The sequence below is a fragment of the Megalops cyprinoides genome, chromosome 23, assembly GCF_013368585.1.
Source record: "Megalops cyprinoides isolate fMegCyp1 chromosome 23, fMegCyp1.pri, whole genome shotgun sequence".
Lineage (NCBI taxonomy): Eukaryota > Metazoa > Chordata > Actinopteri > Elopiformes > Megalopidae > Megalops > Megalops cyprinoides.
The window spans coordinates 1,727,922-1,744,355 of NC_050605.1; the positions used below are offsets into that span (position 1 = coordinate 1,727,922).

At 41.9% G+C, this 16,434-nt stretch overlaps 1 protein-coding gene across 1 annotated transcript; it reads left to right on the plus strand.

Moving 5' to 3' along the window:
• The first annotated feature begins 14,212 nt into the window (after positions 1–14,212).
• LOC118770632 lies at positions 14,213–16,372 on the plus strand. The gene is made up of 2 exons (XM_036518396.1): positions 14,213–15,595; positions 15,865–16,372. Exons 1-2 carry the CDS (start codon positions 14,213–14,215, stop codon positions 16,024–16,026), a joined length of 1,545 nt encoding a protein of 514 aa, XP_036374289.1. The 3' UTR covers positions 16,027–16,372.
• The last annotated feature ends 62 nt before the right edge of the window (positions 16,373–16,434 follow it).

A 16,434-nucleotide genomic window follows, 5' to 3' on the forward strand; every position in this document is an offset into this window, starting at 1 on the left:
CAGCTGTTTTAAGAGTCCAGTTGGAATGGGGTCTAGTAGGCAGGTAGCATTTTTAGATGAATTAATTAGGGAGGAGAAGTCGCTAAATTCAATGGGTGTGAAACAGTCAAGGCATGTGGCTGGCCTATTAGACATCTCTACGTTATCTGAGTTTGGACAGGCCAGGCTGGAAGCAGAATTAGAGGAAATTTTTTTAATTGTGTCACGTATCTTTATGATTTTGTTGTCAAAAAAGTTCATGCAGTCATCACTACTATGAATTGCTGGGACGCAGGGGTTGGCTGACGCAGGGCTCTTCACTAGTCTGGAGATGGATCTGAACAAATACCTGGGATTGTCCTTGTTTTTCTCTATTAGGGTAGAAAAATATGCTGATCTGGCAGCTGCGAGCGCATGCTTGTAGCGTAGACTTTCTTTCCAGGCCAGGAGAAAGACCTGTAATTTGGTGGAGCGCCATTTCCTTTCAAGTTTCCATGCAGTTTGTTTCATAGCACGGGTCTGGTCATTATACCAGGGTGCTAGTCTTTTGTCAGGGACTTTCCTCTTTTTGACGGGTGCAATGGCGTCTAGAGTGTTACGCAGTGTGGACTCAATATTTTCGGTGAGTTGATTTATTTTAGCCGAACTAGGGTTTGAGCATAAGTTTACATATTCTTCGTTGTTCAGACTGTATGAAGCAGGGAGCTCATCAATAAAGGCTTTGGTAGTAGCAGAAGAGATGGTGTGCCTGAGGGAAAATACGGACTCTGAGTTAATGTAACAAGCCAAAGGAAGGTTGAAAGTCACCAGGTAATGGTTGGACAGTACGGGATTGTGTGGCAAGGTTACTACATTGTTAATTTTAGTGCCATAAGTGAGGGCCAGATCCAGCGTGTGGTTGCAGCAATGTGTGGGTTTGTCTACAAACTGAGAGAATCCAATGGAGTCAATAATGGACAAAAATGCTGTTCTGAAGGGATCCTGTACATTGTCCATATGAATATTGAAATCGCCCACTACCACAACCTCTCCTCTGACCTCTGTCATTAACAAGGTGTTTTCGCCCACAGAACTTCTGGTTGTTGGATGTTTTTTGTTTACACTCAAGACTGTTGGCGTGAAAATCCCAGGAGATCAGCAATTTCTGAGATACTCAAACCACCCCGTCTGGCACTAAAAATCATCCCACGGTAAAAGTCACTAATTTAGATTTCCTACCCATTCTGATGTTTGGTCTGAACAGCAACTGAACCTCTCGATTTTATGCATTGAGTTGATGTCCCTGGAGTCAGCAGTTGGGCAGTATTAATTTCTCAGCAATGCTGTGAGAATAGCTGCCATACAAGTCCAGTCTTATCCCCCCACAGCCTCATCAAAGCGTGAGCCTTAGTTATTAAAGGCTGTTCAGTGTCTTTGTGTTTTAACATTTATCTTCACACCCTTCAATTAGTGATGAAATTAATCAGCTCCTCACATGGGCATCATGTGTTTATTCAGGCAATTAACACCCTTTCATTCTGAGGAGGAATGTGGAGTGTGAGGTCAGGGAAATTTGAAAGAGAGAGAGAGAGAGACAAAAAGAGACTGAGTGAGAGAGGTGGTGTAAGTCGTGGGGCCCGTCTCGGGGGGGTGCGAGCACCTGTCAAGGGGGGTGCAAGATTAGCGAAAACCAGCAAGTAAAATAAAAATGGAATGAATCAATATTTAGAGTAAAGCTGTCATTTCTGTCTTTAATAGCATTTCAATAAACAAGAGGGGGGTGTAGCAATCTGACTAGTTTCCCTGGCTATCAGGCCCTGCCGTCTATCTTCTTTGGCTACGGCGAGAGCGGTAGAAAAAAACAATTAGGAACAAGGAGCTGAAATGCACCTGTATGTATGCAGTGTATGAAATACAATTGAGGGGGGGGGGGTCGCCCCCCTTACCCATACCTGCCAGCATTTAGGTTTCAAAATACGAGAGGTTTTTTTGGCGTTTTTTTTTTTTTTTTGCATGTAGTGTGTGGATTCTGTGTGTGGATTGTGTTTCATCAACGATCTGACAACTTGGGTAACGTCAGACACACATACAAAACGTATGGATCCATGTATGATGATTATGCTTACTAAAGTTTGCCATGCAAATTACGGGAGTTTCCTGGGAGAAACAACAAAATGGCAGGGCGCTGGGAGATGGCCTTGAACTCTATGTCTTAGCAATTTGATATGCGCTTAGTGCCTAACGGAAGTAAATGTCATTGATTTATTCACTGAAGTCTTGTCACTGAAACATTGGATGAAGAATGTGCTTTATTTTATGAAAACCTGCGCACAACTTTTTGCCACAACTTTTGAATCATCGCAATGAAAAGCAAATACGTTATTTTGTGTTTATTTTTCTTACAAAGTGGGACGTAATGTCAGCCCTATGTTGGAGACAATGCATAAATTTGCTGTGATTTCAAAACCAGATTACTCGACAACGCTTTGTCAAACAGAGGAATAACTAGTATCATCAGAAAGGGTAAATTCTGCTGTTTATTTTGATATGTTTACGTTGTGAAGCGATAGGGACTTCGTGACTTATTCAACCGAGAAGCAGGAGTGTGAAAATGGGTGAAGAAATTAGTAAAGATATTGCTTTGCAGAATTTTCATCTGTCTTCATAATGTGATGGGGCTACCCGGTTGGCGGGCAAGAAACGTGATTAGCATGGTGACCTATAACTAGGCGGCAGCAACCAGGTAGAAAAAAATGCCTTACCTGTTGTGGTTCCGGTTTTCCCCTGGGCATTCTGAGTTCCTGTCGTGCGAAGGTAGGCTGGTGTTTCCATGTGGGTTCATGCTGTCTTGAATTGATTCCAGCGAAACTGATGAGTGTTGTCTATGCCAGGAATCCATAGACGAACTGGTGGCGCTTGAACCTCCTGTCATCCAGAGCGCTGAGGATAGTACTGGCTGCTGTTTTGCCTGGTTACAATTGTATTACCACACTAGTTCTTTTAACGCTGACCGCAAAACGAATACTAACTCGCTCAAGTAGTGCCGTCTCCACATAGTTTGCCGGTAGCTAGCACCGGATAATTCGATTGTATCTGTGTATGGAACTGCTCTTACTTGATGACAGGTGTGCTCGCCATGAAATTGTTTATGCTTCCTGGTTGACAAACCAACTGTGTATCGGGTTGGGGCTTGGGGTGTACATTTTATTGTTGCTCTTTTGTTTTTAACTGTGCAGTGGGTTTGGGACTCCGTGCTGGTGCAGGAGGGGGCGATCGCGCGCTTCAGAAGGTGAATCTTTCCTCACCGCTTGCTGTGTGTGTACACGAATGTGTCAAGACTCTCAATTGCACGTACTCACTCGCTTGTATTTTACTTCGCTTTTCACAGTGTGTGTGTGCCACCATCACTAGTGTTTCCTGTTCCTCTTCTGGTAAGTTGCCCTCTCTCTCCCCGCAGCGCCCTTACCTTCATGCACTGCAGTAACGCCCCCAATGGTCGGGAGGACGAACGATCAGGGTTTTATTTTCTAACTTTCACTGTATTTTTATAACTCGTGTTTTTGTATGGTTTTATTTGTTAGTTTTATCGACTACTTTAATAAACTTGTTTGATTGCGGAACTCACGACTCTGTTGCTTCATTTAGTTGAAGGGACTTGTGCGTGGAACAAAAGGCTTATTAAAAGGTGTTAATCATTTCTTTGGGTGAAATTCCCAAAGTGGCATAGTTGGAATTTGGCACCGGTTACAATAACGTGATTACTTCGCTATGTAGCCTACAATTATGTGACTAGCATAATTACAAAGCTCCCGTTCCCCTCTTTCTTGTGATATGTGTTCCATATCTATGCAATGACGAGTTCATGAGTAATTCAAACAAGAGTAGGCTAATGGATGTGGAGATGGAAGCAGAGCTGTATGCAGATTGTGACCATGATTAAATTTTATGTAAATTCAAAATTATTTTTCTCGCCAACATTTCGTCGCATAGACCTGTGGTTCTTACACTGGGGGGGCGCGACCCCTCGGGGGGTCGCCAAAAAAATGGGAGGGGTCGCAACAGGGGCAAATTTAGTCATTTTGGAGCCTAAGGCAAACACAGGCTTGTTCTCCCCCTTTTTCAATCCTTATTTATTTAGGTTTTTTTGGCGTTTTTTTTTTTTTTTTGCATGTAGTGTGTGGATTCTGTGTGTGGATTGTGTTTCATCAACGATCTGACAACTTGGGTAACGTCAGACACACATACAAAACGTATGGATCCATGTATGATGATTATGCTTACTAAAGTTTGCCATGCAAATTACGGGAGTTTCCTGGGAGAAACAACAAAATGGCAGGGCGCTGGGAGATGGCCTTGAACTCTATGTCTTAGCAATTTGATATGCGCTTAGTGCCTAACGGAAGTAAATGTCATTGATTTATTCACTGAAGTCTTGTCACTGAAACATTGGATGAAGAATGTGCTTTATTTTATGAAAACCTGCGCACAACTTTTTGCCACAACTTTTGAATCATCGCAATGAAAAGCAAATACGTTATTTTGTGTTTATTTTTCTTACAAAGTGGGACGTAATGTCAGCCCTATGTTGGAGACAATGCATAAATTTGCTGTGATTTCAAAACCAGATTACTCGACAACGCTTTGTCAAACAGAGGAATAACTAGTATCATCAGAAAGGGTAAATTCTGCTGTTTATTTTGATATGTTTACGTTGTGAAGCGATAGGGACTTCGTGACTTATTCAACCGAGAAGCAGGAGTGTGAAAATGGGTGAAGAAATTAGTAAAGATATTGCTTTGCAGAATTTTCATCTGTCTTCATAATGTGATGGGGCTACCCGGTTGGCGGGCAAGAAACGTGATTAGCATGGTGACCTATAACTAGGCGGCAGCAACCAGGTAGAAAAAAATGCCTTACCTGTTGTGGTTCCGGTTTTCCCCTGGGCATTCTGAGTTCCTGTCGTGCGAAGGTAGGCTGGTGTTTCCATGTGGGTTCATGCTGTCTTGAATTGATTCCAGCGAAACTGATGAGTGTTGTCTATGCCAGGAATCCATAGACGAACTGGTGGCGCTTGAACCTCCTGTCATCCAGAGCGCTGAGGATAGTACTGGCTGCTGTTTTGCCTGGTTACAATTGTATTACCACACTAGTTCTTTTAACGCTGACCGCAAAACGAATACTAACTCGCTCAAGTAGTGCCGTCTCCACATAGTTTGCCGGTAGCTAGCACCGGATAATTCGATTGTATCTGTGTATGGAACTGCTCTTACTTGATGACAGGTGTGCTCGCCATGAAATTGTTTATGCTTCCTGGTTGACAAACCAACTGTGTATCGGGTTGGGGCTTGGGGTGTACATTTTATTGTTGCTCTTTTGTTTTTAACTGTGCAGTGGGTTTGGGACTCCGTGCTGGTGCAGGAGGGGGCGATCGCGCGCTTCAGAAGGTGAATCTTTCCTCACCGCTTGCTGTGTGTGTACACGAATGTGTCAAGACTCTCAATTGCACGTACTCACTCGCTTGTATTTTACTTCGCTTTTCACAGTGTGTGTGTGCCACCATCACTAGTGTTTCCTGTTCCTCTTCTGGTAAGTTGCCCTCTCTCTCCCCGCAGCGCCCTTACCTTCATGCACTGCAGTAACGCCCCCAATGGTCGGGAGGACGAACGATCAGGGTTTTATTTTCTAACTTTCACTGTATTTTTATAACTCGTGTTTTTGTATGGTTTTATTTGTTAGTTTTATCGACTACTTTAATAAACTTGTTTGATTGCGGAACTCACGACTCTGTTGCTTCATTTAGTTGAAGGGACTTGTGCGTGGAACAAAAGGCTTATTAAAAGGTGTTAATCATTTCTTTGGGTGAAATTCCCAAAGTGGCATAGTTGGAATTTGGCACCGGTTACAATAACGTGATTACTTCGCTATGTAGCCTACAATTATGTGACTAGCATAATTACAAAGCTCCCGTTCCCCTCTTTCTTGTGATATGTGTTCCATATCTATGCAATGACGAGTTCATGAGTAATTCAAACAAGAGTAGGCTAATGGATGTGGAGATGGAAGCAGAGCTGTATGCAGATTGTGACCATGATTAAATTTTATGTAAATTCAAAATTATTTTTCTCGCCAACATTTCGTCGCATAGACCTGTGGTTCTTACACTGGGGGGGCGCGACCCCTCGGGGGGTCGCCAAAAAAATGGGAGGGGTCGCAACAGGGGCAAATTTAGTCATTTTGGAGCCTAAGGCAAACACAGGCTTGTTCTCCCCCTTTTTCAATCCTTATTTATCTAAGAAAGACCTACTTGTAAGCAAATCCCCCTCTTGAATGACACCACCTCCAAACGCATTGATGACATTGCTAGCGACATCAAATATCACCTGATAGAGCAAGTGAAAAAATGTAGATTTTCTTTACAACTATACAAGTCTACTGATGTGTCAAATGTCGCACATTTGTGGACAGTTTGCATGAATATTTCCCTAAGGAGCAAATTCAGGAGAAATATGACTGGGTATGCCAACCATTTACCTGCTCCTCTAGCAATGACCTACCGTCTGAGCTCAAAGATGCGCTGCTGGAGCTTTTCAGTGACCGGACACTACAGACTTCTTTCACCGCAAAAATGCTGGATGAGTTTTGGCTATCAATTGCGTAAGAATACCCCGGATTGTCAAAGGCTGCCATGGACATTCTTATGCCTTTTGGGTTGAAGTACCTATGCAAGAAGACATTTTCTTTACTGGCGTACATAAAAAACAAATACAGATGTCAGCTCAGCAGAGTGGAGGAAAATCTCTGTCGCTGTGTCCAGTATCAGGCCAAGAATTGAATGAAGAACATCAGGAGTTCCAGCCTAACATCAGCACTGACCTTAATACTGGTCTACATATAAACACCAGCAGTGACCTATACTGGTCTACACGCTTGCAACAATATAAACATCAGGGAGACACCATGATTTCTTACCTAACACCAGTACTGACCCCAACAATGTTACAAAGCAACTCATAGAAGTGGCTGTGTCAGTCTCTATAAACAAAATAGTAATCTGAATTATCTCCCTATTTCATAACTATCCCTGAGCTATCCCAGGTAGTGGTCCTGATAAAATGGCCTGCTAATTTTGGGGGTGATCCTTTTCTTGTCACTGATCAAAATAAATGTCTCAAAGATATTTTTTCATCTGAGCTGTTAGGGTGAGGGTGTAGAAGATGTGACCATAAGTGTATAAGTGACTTCTTTGAAAGGAAATTAGAGGTCTACTGATATAAAACGGCAGGAAATGCGTCTCAGACAGATCACAGTAGTCTCTGTGTGCCTAGCCTCTGTGTGCCCTGCCTGATGGGACGCAGGTTTATCCCCACCATGAGGGTGCATGCCCTTTTCAAGGTGACACCCCTCACGGTCTTCCCCCGAGCCACCAGACCAGCCAGGACTGACCTCACCTGGGACAGCCATGCCACCAAGGAAACCAAGGCTACCATGGTACCCAGCCTTGTTAGTGCCACTCTAATGAGGAGCAGAACCTGGCGATTAGCTGCCTAGCTAGCATCTGGGAATACCTCCTGTACCTCTGCCCTCTCTGGTAATACCTTTCTATTAATCTCTAGAAAAAAGATCTTATTATGAAAAACAAAATTGAATACTCAAGAAAAATAAAAAAAAACTTGCTTTTCTATTTGTGGGGATTTACATTGCAAAAGAAGACTGAATTACATTACAATAATTTAGCAGATGTTATTATCCAGAGTGACTTACAATTTTATCCCTTTATTCAGCTAGATCTTCATTGAGGCAATTGTGGGTCAAGTACCTGGCCCAAAGCTACAACCTTTCCGTTGTAAGTCCTGCTCCTTACCACCATACCACACTGCTTCCCACCTTTTATATATACCAGTGGCGGCTGGTGAGCTGGAAACAGGGGAGGCTGAAACATTACCTTTAAATCTATCATTACTTTCAACCTGTTCCCCTTTACCCTCCTTGATTAACAATAAAACAAATAATTCACGGAATAATTGACACCAATCGTGTAAATGGAGTAAATGATTATGCTCGCGAAACAGCGCAGATTATCTGTAGTTTGTTTGCTGGCGAAAGCTACAACGTGAAATTGTTTAATTAACAAGGATGGCATTTATCGATTTCAATTACATTAAATGCTCATGACACATCACAGCTTTTGTGAGGTCTGTGTTCTAAACGTTATTCTTCATTGCACTCAACCTAATCTAAAAGTAAATCGATCTAACTAAATTTAGCTCCATTTTGTAATTTGAATTTTGTAACAAAAGAAGGCTATAATGTGAAAGATTTGGGATTACTTGCCACTTAATTGTTCAAATTGCCATCCTTGTTAATTAAACAACCACATGCTGTAGCTTTCGCAATAGTGCACAAACTACAATCTGCGCTGTTTCGCGAGCATAATCATTTACTCTATTTATGCATTGGTGTCAATTATCCTGTGAATTATTTGTTTTATTGTTAATCAAGTAGGATAAAGGAGAACAGGTGAAAGTAATTATAGATTTAAAGGTAATGTTTCAACCTCCCCTGTTTCCAGCTCACCAGCCGCTACTGATATATACACACACATGCATACATACATACATACATCTACACACACACACACAGTGCAAACACAGCGCAAACACAGACACACTCCCACACATGCATACACACAGGAGCCTTTGGCCTTTTATTGAGAAATAAAGCCTTCCTGATGAGAAGTGAATGCTGATGCAGTTTCTGTGCTTGTTACTTTTCCCACTGCATGGAGGTTTCTTGGCAGTGCACTGTTTCAAGTCCGGTAGCATAGAGTCGACACAAAATATTACAGTTTAATTTAAAGCAGGATGACTTCAATTTACTGTGGTTTTCTAGGGAGTTTTCAGTAGCATGTGATTCATTGCAGCTGGATGAGGGTGAAACATCTCTCATAATGGCACGGAAAGTTCAGGAATGTACATTTTCGGTTTTGTCAACCAAAAGGTTCAGAGAGATACTGTATAAGACAGTCAAAATGGTATTCATACATCACTCTGCACAATATTTTGTCATAAACTGGTTATTTGCAAAAATCCTAGAAAATATTGATTTCAAATAGCTTCAAGAAATGTATTCCCACTCACTTGTCTTTTTCTTAACTGTTGAGACATCTTCTTCTGACAGAAATGGTCCTTAAACTGTTATATAAATTAGCCTACTTTTTGTAAGTAAAACAATGCATAAAATATTTTAAATAGAGAACATTTATGCACTTACATTCGATATAATCATCATATTTTCTCTTTTTTACATCTCTCTTCCTGTTTTCGTCTGGCATGGTGGTGGTACTCTCATGGTCAGTTTGGGCTGATGACATGTAGTCATAATGTTCACAAGCTTTCTCATTTTCTAGAAAAGAGGTCACCAAGTTAAATACTATAAGTAACCTGTGATCCCCAAACCAAATATAAAAACAAATATATTAAGACAACCATCATACCTGACGTCATTTTTATCTTCAACAGCTGGAAAGTGAGCCACTCCTCTGATGGGTCTTTTTTTTACGGGCTGACTGCACCTGGGTCTTTGGCCATCACACAACATTTTTATCTTCCTGGATCCAGTTTTCTGTGATGACACCATCATTGTCTGAAACAAATACAAAAGGGCAAGCTAAAAATAAGCCCGCTGCCCGCTCTGTCACTGTCTTGCTAATAAATGAAAATAAATAAATAATTTAAAAATAATAATTCTGTAATTCACTCTATTTCGTGCATTAAAGGGAAGATGGCATATCCTCCACTATGTGGTAGACAAATAGCTTTCCTTTTCAAGTCCTGGCTTTGTAGTAGCTGTGTTCTAGCCATGCTGTGGACACTGCCAACAAAAGCAGTGTTCAGGAGTTTTGACTGGCAAGGCTTCTCAAAGAGGTTGGAGGTTCAACAATCTGGAATGATACTGCAAACCAATTTGCCATCTGCTCTTTTCTCAGTCACGAATGCTACACTGTCATCCTTGAGCAAAAAGCAGCTGTCCCTCCACTTTACTGACAATGGCTGCAGTGGCCTTTGCTTCTGTTTTGTATTTTTTGTGCATTCTCCTTCTCTGCCATACGCTTTGCCACTTGGACCAAAGGGTAGTGGCTGGTCTACACAAACTTCTTGATGGTTTGAAGATGGTTCTCAAAGGGGAAAGCAAATATGTCATTCAACGAACAATCAAAATGTGCAACATCATCATGGAGGTGTTTTACAGCATGCACATTGTAGACAATGAATATACCTCCATACACCTCAGCGCTGTTGACCACAAAATGATTGAGGAGCTCAGCTGCATATGGCAGAAATTGGTTTCTCCTATTACAATCCGCAGCAAGAAGGATTGACATTCCAACTGTAAGAGAGAGGAAGTGGTGGTACAATTCCGGGTCCACAATCCCATGCAACACCACAGGTCCAGTGTATAGTAGAAACTCAGTGGCTTTCCATCTGTCCAACTCATGAAGCAATCTAGGCTTCCTTGCTACCTCACTGGGCATTGCATTCCTCAATCCAATGAGTCCATTGGAGAGTTCAGCTCTCTGTCTAGGAGGGAGCATGCAAGGTTTGGAGATCCGACACAAGTGATACAGGATGCGCCTCACTACTCCAAGGCAAACAAGGTGCATATAATCAAGGACAAATGAGCTGACACATGGGATGTCTGCTCTGATCAGTGGTGTCTCCCCATTCTGGTGTTTTGCTCTGTAGGCCATCTGCCTGAACTTCATCTGTCCTTCTTGGGAATGTATCCTTGCTGTTGAACACTACTTTTCCCAACCATTCACCTTCCTCTTCACACCTTTCACAGCTGCAGTATCCAGTGTGGTAGATGATGTTTTTTAGGAAAGCCCTTGCTGGAGCATCACATATATAGGCTTTTATATGCACCTGTATGACTCCTCCATTGTGCTGTATTCCATTTTCCTTGAGCCTCCTAATATCTTTCACCAAGTCTTGGAAGTAGTCTTCCAGTGGTTCTGGTTTTGTCATGCCACTGAAATGACCGACGACAAAAGGCTCAGATCCATCAATCTTTGCCAACATGGGCCAGAACTGAGCACCACTAGATTTGAATAATGGTACTCCATCAAGGTTAATACAGACAGCAATGTGTTCTGTGGAGGCTGGGCACTGCAGAAGTGTGCTGCAAATGCCAGTTTCTAAGCCATAATAAATGTATTCGCCATTACATCTTGACTGGCATTCAACTACTTTTGGAGTGGAGAGAAGTGTCTGTGAGTCCTTGGGTAGTTCATCATGTCCATGTTTCCGAAGTATTTGGAGCAGGTCATTGAGTGATTTGTGTGTCTTGATTATTGGTCACTGCCCAATCTGCCAAGTCACTGCATAGGTTTAATCTATTTTCATCAGGGTGTTCATCGGCTATTTCAGTTGCCTCTTCCATTACTTCATCTTCAGGTCAGGACATACAACACTGGATCCTTCTTGATCCCTGCCATCATCCACTGCATTGATCTCTTCATCACCCAGACTGGACATGTATTGGTCATCTGAATCTTGATCCATGAACTCTTCTTCATTGTCATCCTCAGCTAATTTGTTTACCATGGAATTGACCATCCTCCCGTTTTTAAGATAATTTGAGGCCATTTGACAATGTTACAGGGGTTTTTACAGGGAGCATGTAATTCAAAACTGAAAAAAGCAAGTTTACACATATACACAAAAAGGACTTCATGTTTGATAAATCAATATTAAATTTGTCAGCATGCCGGCAGATATCACAAAGCAATATTTAATACTCGTTAAGACAAATGTTTAATGAAATCAAGTACTGATTTTTGGATGAATTATCTTTCTTATTCAAAAACGTATTGCAGGTAAGAATAAAAGAAAACATAATGCTTTTGTCACAGAGGTAAGTATCAGGTAAAGAGTGTAGTTATGAACCAGATGAGTATGAGCAGTTATTATATGGTTATATAGGGCCCATTACCCATTAACTGCTCTGCTTTTATACCCCTCACTCTACTGCCGACACACACCTCATCTGTCCCAGAATTACACACACACCTCTCAAGATGGTACTCGTAGCTACCCACACTCAAATGCTCTTAGTGACAACTTACTCTTGTTTACAGACCTGCTGCGTTGCTGCCCAGTGTGATAGTGACGCCTAGTGATGACTTTATAAATGACTGCTCAAATTCAAAACATTTATTTGATAAAAGGAAACATATTTAACAAACCCACCAAACTTCCCTCCAAGGAGAAAAACACTGCACCATTAGACAGTCTCATTTGTTCCATATCAATATATTCAAATATCCATTAAATGGAACTAGAATTCATACAAGTTCAACATAAGCCTTATGACAATAAGCCACCCCACTGTGTATCAGAATTCAAACGTGCAACGTCTATGCAAATCTACAGTATTACAGATGAAATGGGTAAATATAGCTGATAATAATACTGATAATTACAACTTTTGGAGGTCAGCACCTCCGCGGAGCGCTGCTGCTATTATTATTTAAAGGCTGGATCCTATTCTCCCCTTTAATAACTTTAATAGCCCCCCACGGGGGCTACTAAAGTTTTTCCCGATCAAGTCCAAAGTCCAACTGGATGGAAATTAACATTTAAGAAAGCACAAAGATGGTCCGATTACAGGAAGAAAGCCCAGCTGGTGATGGATCACAAAAAAGGGAAAACCAGCACCGTCACATCAATATAGCTTTTGTCTGCAGCCATCATTTAGGAATTATCAAACAGTTCAATAATACTTAATACTTAAACTGGTTAAATACTTAAAATCAAACTCAATAATACTTAAACTAATCAAATGTTACTTTTAAATGACTTGTTAACAGTAGATGTATTAATATTGTAGTTACCCCCCCCCCCTCCACCCCACCCCAGAAGAAAAAGATCTTAATCTTAACTTGTCTTGTAATTGTAGTTCTCTGCTCTACATCTCTCCTCAAATTGGTACTCTCATGTTTCCAAACCCATACCCTAAACCCAAAAAGAACTGCCAACTTAATATTTGCCATGTAGTTTCTACAGAACATTTTCCATAATATACTAAAAAGGGGTGAGTTAGTTCAACATTAGTGGTGTCTCTTGTTAAATGCCATTCCGAGACATTTCCGTGGCACCATTCAAAGGATACTATATCTTAAAGCAATACAGAACATTCTGACTTTGATGGCCAGAGTCAAGAGGTACACCTCTGGAAACGTTAGCCACTGCTCTGTACTTATAACGGTGTCACCTGGGTCACCGACACATACACCAGTTTTAACGTATTTTTTTACGGTTTCATAACACGAACTGTATGTGAAAAGGTGACCTGGAAAGAAAACAGTATGCATAATGACCTGTGTAATCTCAATTATGCCGTATGCGTAATCCTCCTATTCATTTAGTCTGTCTCTCTCTATCTCTCTTTCTCCTCAAATCAGGAAAGTAAAAAAATAAATAAATAAAAACAACCTTACATAAATATAAAAAATCTGTAATTTGCCCTGTAAATTGCCCTAAATTGTAAATTGATAATCTGGTCGTTATTATCATATGCTTGCATTACATTGGTTCGTCTTTTTTTCCACAAATGAGGTGATAAGGAATACGTATTTTATTGTGCTGCTGTTAAAATCCGAATAAGTGCGGAGGATTTGAAATAGGAAAAAATATACAAATCACAGTTCGGAATACTGATATACAGATTTATAATTAAATCCGTATACCCGGTCAAATTGCACGATACCACTATACTGCAAACGGTTGATATCCTCTCTCAGCTTTTAAGAAACCAGTGCTTCATTTTTTTAATCATGCATACTTGTAAAAATGCTTTTTAATACTGACCATTCAGACAGCCTATGCCCAGTTAAGCCTATGGCCAAGTAGAGAAGACCGCTTGCTGTTGATTGTGCGGAAACGAGTTTAATCTAAAATGAGGATTCCCAGATGATCCCCTTGCAATGCGAGGCGCTAATAAAGACAGGAGCGCACTCGACGGGGGGCCTTAGTCACAATGCCAATTACGGGTATTTATAACATGAATACAAAATTCGGAGCTGTCATTTTTAGGGGAAAGAACGGACCTAGAGTAAAAGAGATACGTCTGTAGATAACGTTTGATTCTAGAAATGGATAGGACCGAAATCCTAATAGCAAAAACCTGATGTCACATCCAGTGTTCCCGATGTTTGGAGATGATATCTTATCTGCCAAGGGGATGGGATTATCAGATGAACAAGACTGAATTGCAGTTCTACATTGCTTTCGCGTTCACTATCGCTAACTGCACCGTGTTGCTCTTTACTTTGTTCGTGGGACTTGCGGCGAACATCTTCGTCATCTGGGCGGTGGTCCATCAGAAGTCGCTTCAGACGTCCAACAACGCGCTCCTCGTGAACCTCGCGGTCATCGATCTCCTCCGGTGCGCGGTTGATTGCCCTTTGCTTCTGTTGATTGCATTTCGGGGATACGGAATCGGTGACCTTGGCGCCCTGCTCTGTGATGCGCAAATGCTGACCTTTTCCTTCAGCTGCTGTGTGCAGCTGCTCACCCTGGCCTGCATCAGTGCAGAGCGATACCAAGCCATAGCGAACCCATTTCAAACGAAGCAGCGCCGAAGACGGATCATGGTGTGGATCCCGCTCACTTGGGCGGTAGCGATACTCCTCTCGGTTCTCTGTTTAATAAGTGCAAAAGATGCACCTGTCTTTGTGAAATGTACAGGAATACGCATTGATGCTCTGCCAACTTATGACACTTTTGGACGGTATATTTTAGTTCCAGTCTGGTCCGGGTGTTTGGCGGTCATTATTGCATTCTACAGTCGGATATTTTTCATAGTTCGAACGCACAACAGGAAAATATTTGACAAAGGAGTTTTTCCTCCCCCTAAGCAAAACAATGATGGTGTTGCGAATGATGGAAAAGAGACAGCAAACGAAAAAAACAGAATGGAAGAACACGTCTCAAAGAAAGCAAACCACGACCAAGAAGAGTCGCAAAAAGATGATTCCTTACTCATTGCGCTGCCAGCAGAAACCAGACCACCTGCGGCTACAGAGACTGAGAAGTTGCCGTTGGCTCACGACGGAGCGCAAGTTGGAGCTCTTAATTCTTCCGCTCCTGCGAGTATACTCGTTACCACCACCAGACACCCCTCCACAGGCAGAGTGATAACCAAAATGGAGAGTCAGCCTGCAGTAATAGTTAGTCCGAAAAAAGAAACGTCAGTGGTTTCCTGTGAGGTTCCTGCGGATGTCCCCCCAGCCACGAAACCGCCTGTGTTGGTAGACCTTGAGGGTAGTAAAGCGGACTACGCTCCGGACTCTCAACCTGTTGATAACGTCACGGCAGAAGTTGTACCTTTACCTGCCGGGGGATCGCACACCACAGACGCACACGCTAACCCACCAGCTGCTACGGGTGACCACGGGGAGGTGGCTGGCGCGGTCTGCATGATGCCGTCCTTCGCAAACCGGGAGAGAGCGAGCAAAAACAAGGAGGGCAAACTGGCCAAGCGCTCCGGTTACATTATACTCACCTTTCTACTGTTCTGGACTCCGCTCGTCCTGTCGGTGCTCGTCAACTTCGTGAACAGACACAACAATCCAGCTGTGAGTGTTTTAATGTCTGTACCTATGGTTAAAATGCACTTGTTTCCATTCGACCACCGTTAAACTTAATCCCCCGCACATTCATTTAACTCCCACGAATCTCAGCTAACAAATGCTAATTTAGGAACATACCACAATAATTTAAAATGAAAATGACTGTGGCTTCTGCACTCCCGTTGGCAAGAATAGACCTGTGTGTCACTGCCTGCCACCCTTGCTCGACTCGAGTGATGTTCATAACGCCTAATGTGACTTTCTCTCCCTTTCAGATGGAGATTGCTTGGGAGGTTGAAATCCTGTCAGTTTCCGTGGCCTGTATGACTTCTGCCACGAACCCTATTACATATGCTGTGGTAAATCCACAATTTCGAACTGAATTTCAAAACCTAAGGGCGAAATGCTACTTCAAAATGTTTTGTTCAAAACCTTAAATAAGCACCTGCTTATGTTTATTAAAATCACTGGGCACTTAAGTGCAACTACATAAAAGCTACATACTCAAGGAATAACAGCAACATTAAGCTTTCACAATACTTGCACACATAGAAAGTTGTCCATGATACATTACACTTTCATACCTGTCATAATCATGTTTTGCTGAAATGTCACATCAACACCCTGCCAACAGCATCACATGACACATGACAGCTGTTGACTGAAAGGTGTAGTGTGTCTGTAGGCAGGGTTTGATGTGACATTCATTTCTACATAACAGTTTATATAACAATGTATCCTGTATCATCTTCAGTTGCATATTTGCAATCATGATTGCTACTAAGTATTATGGATTCTTAATGCAGCATGCTTTTATAAACTGTGTAGTTGCATTTAATGTACAA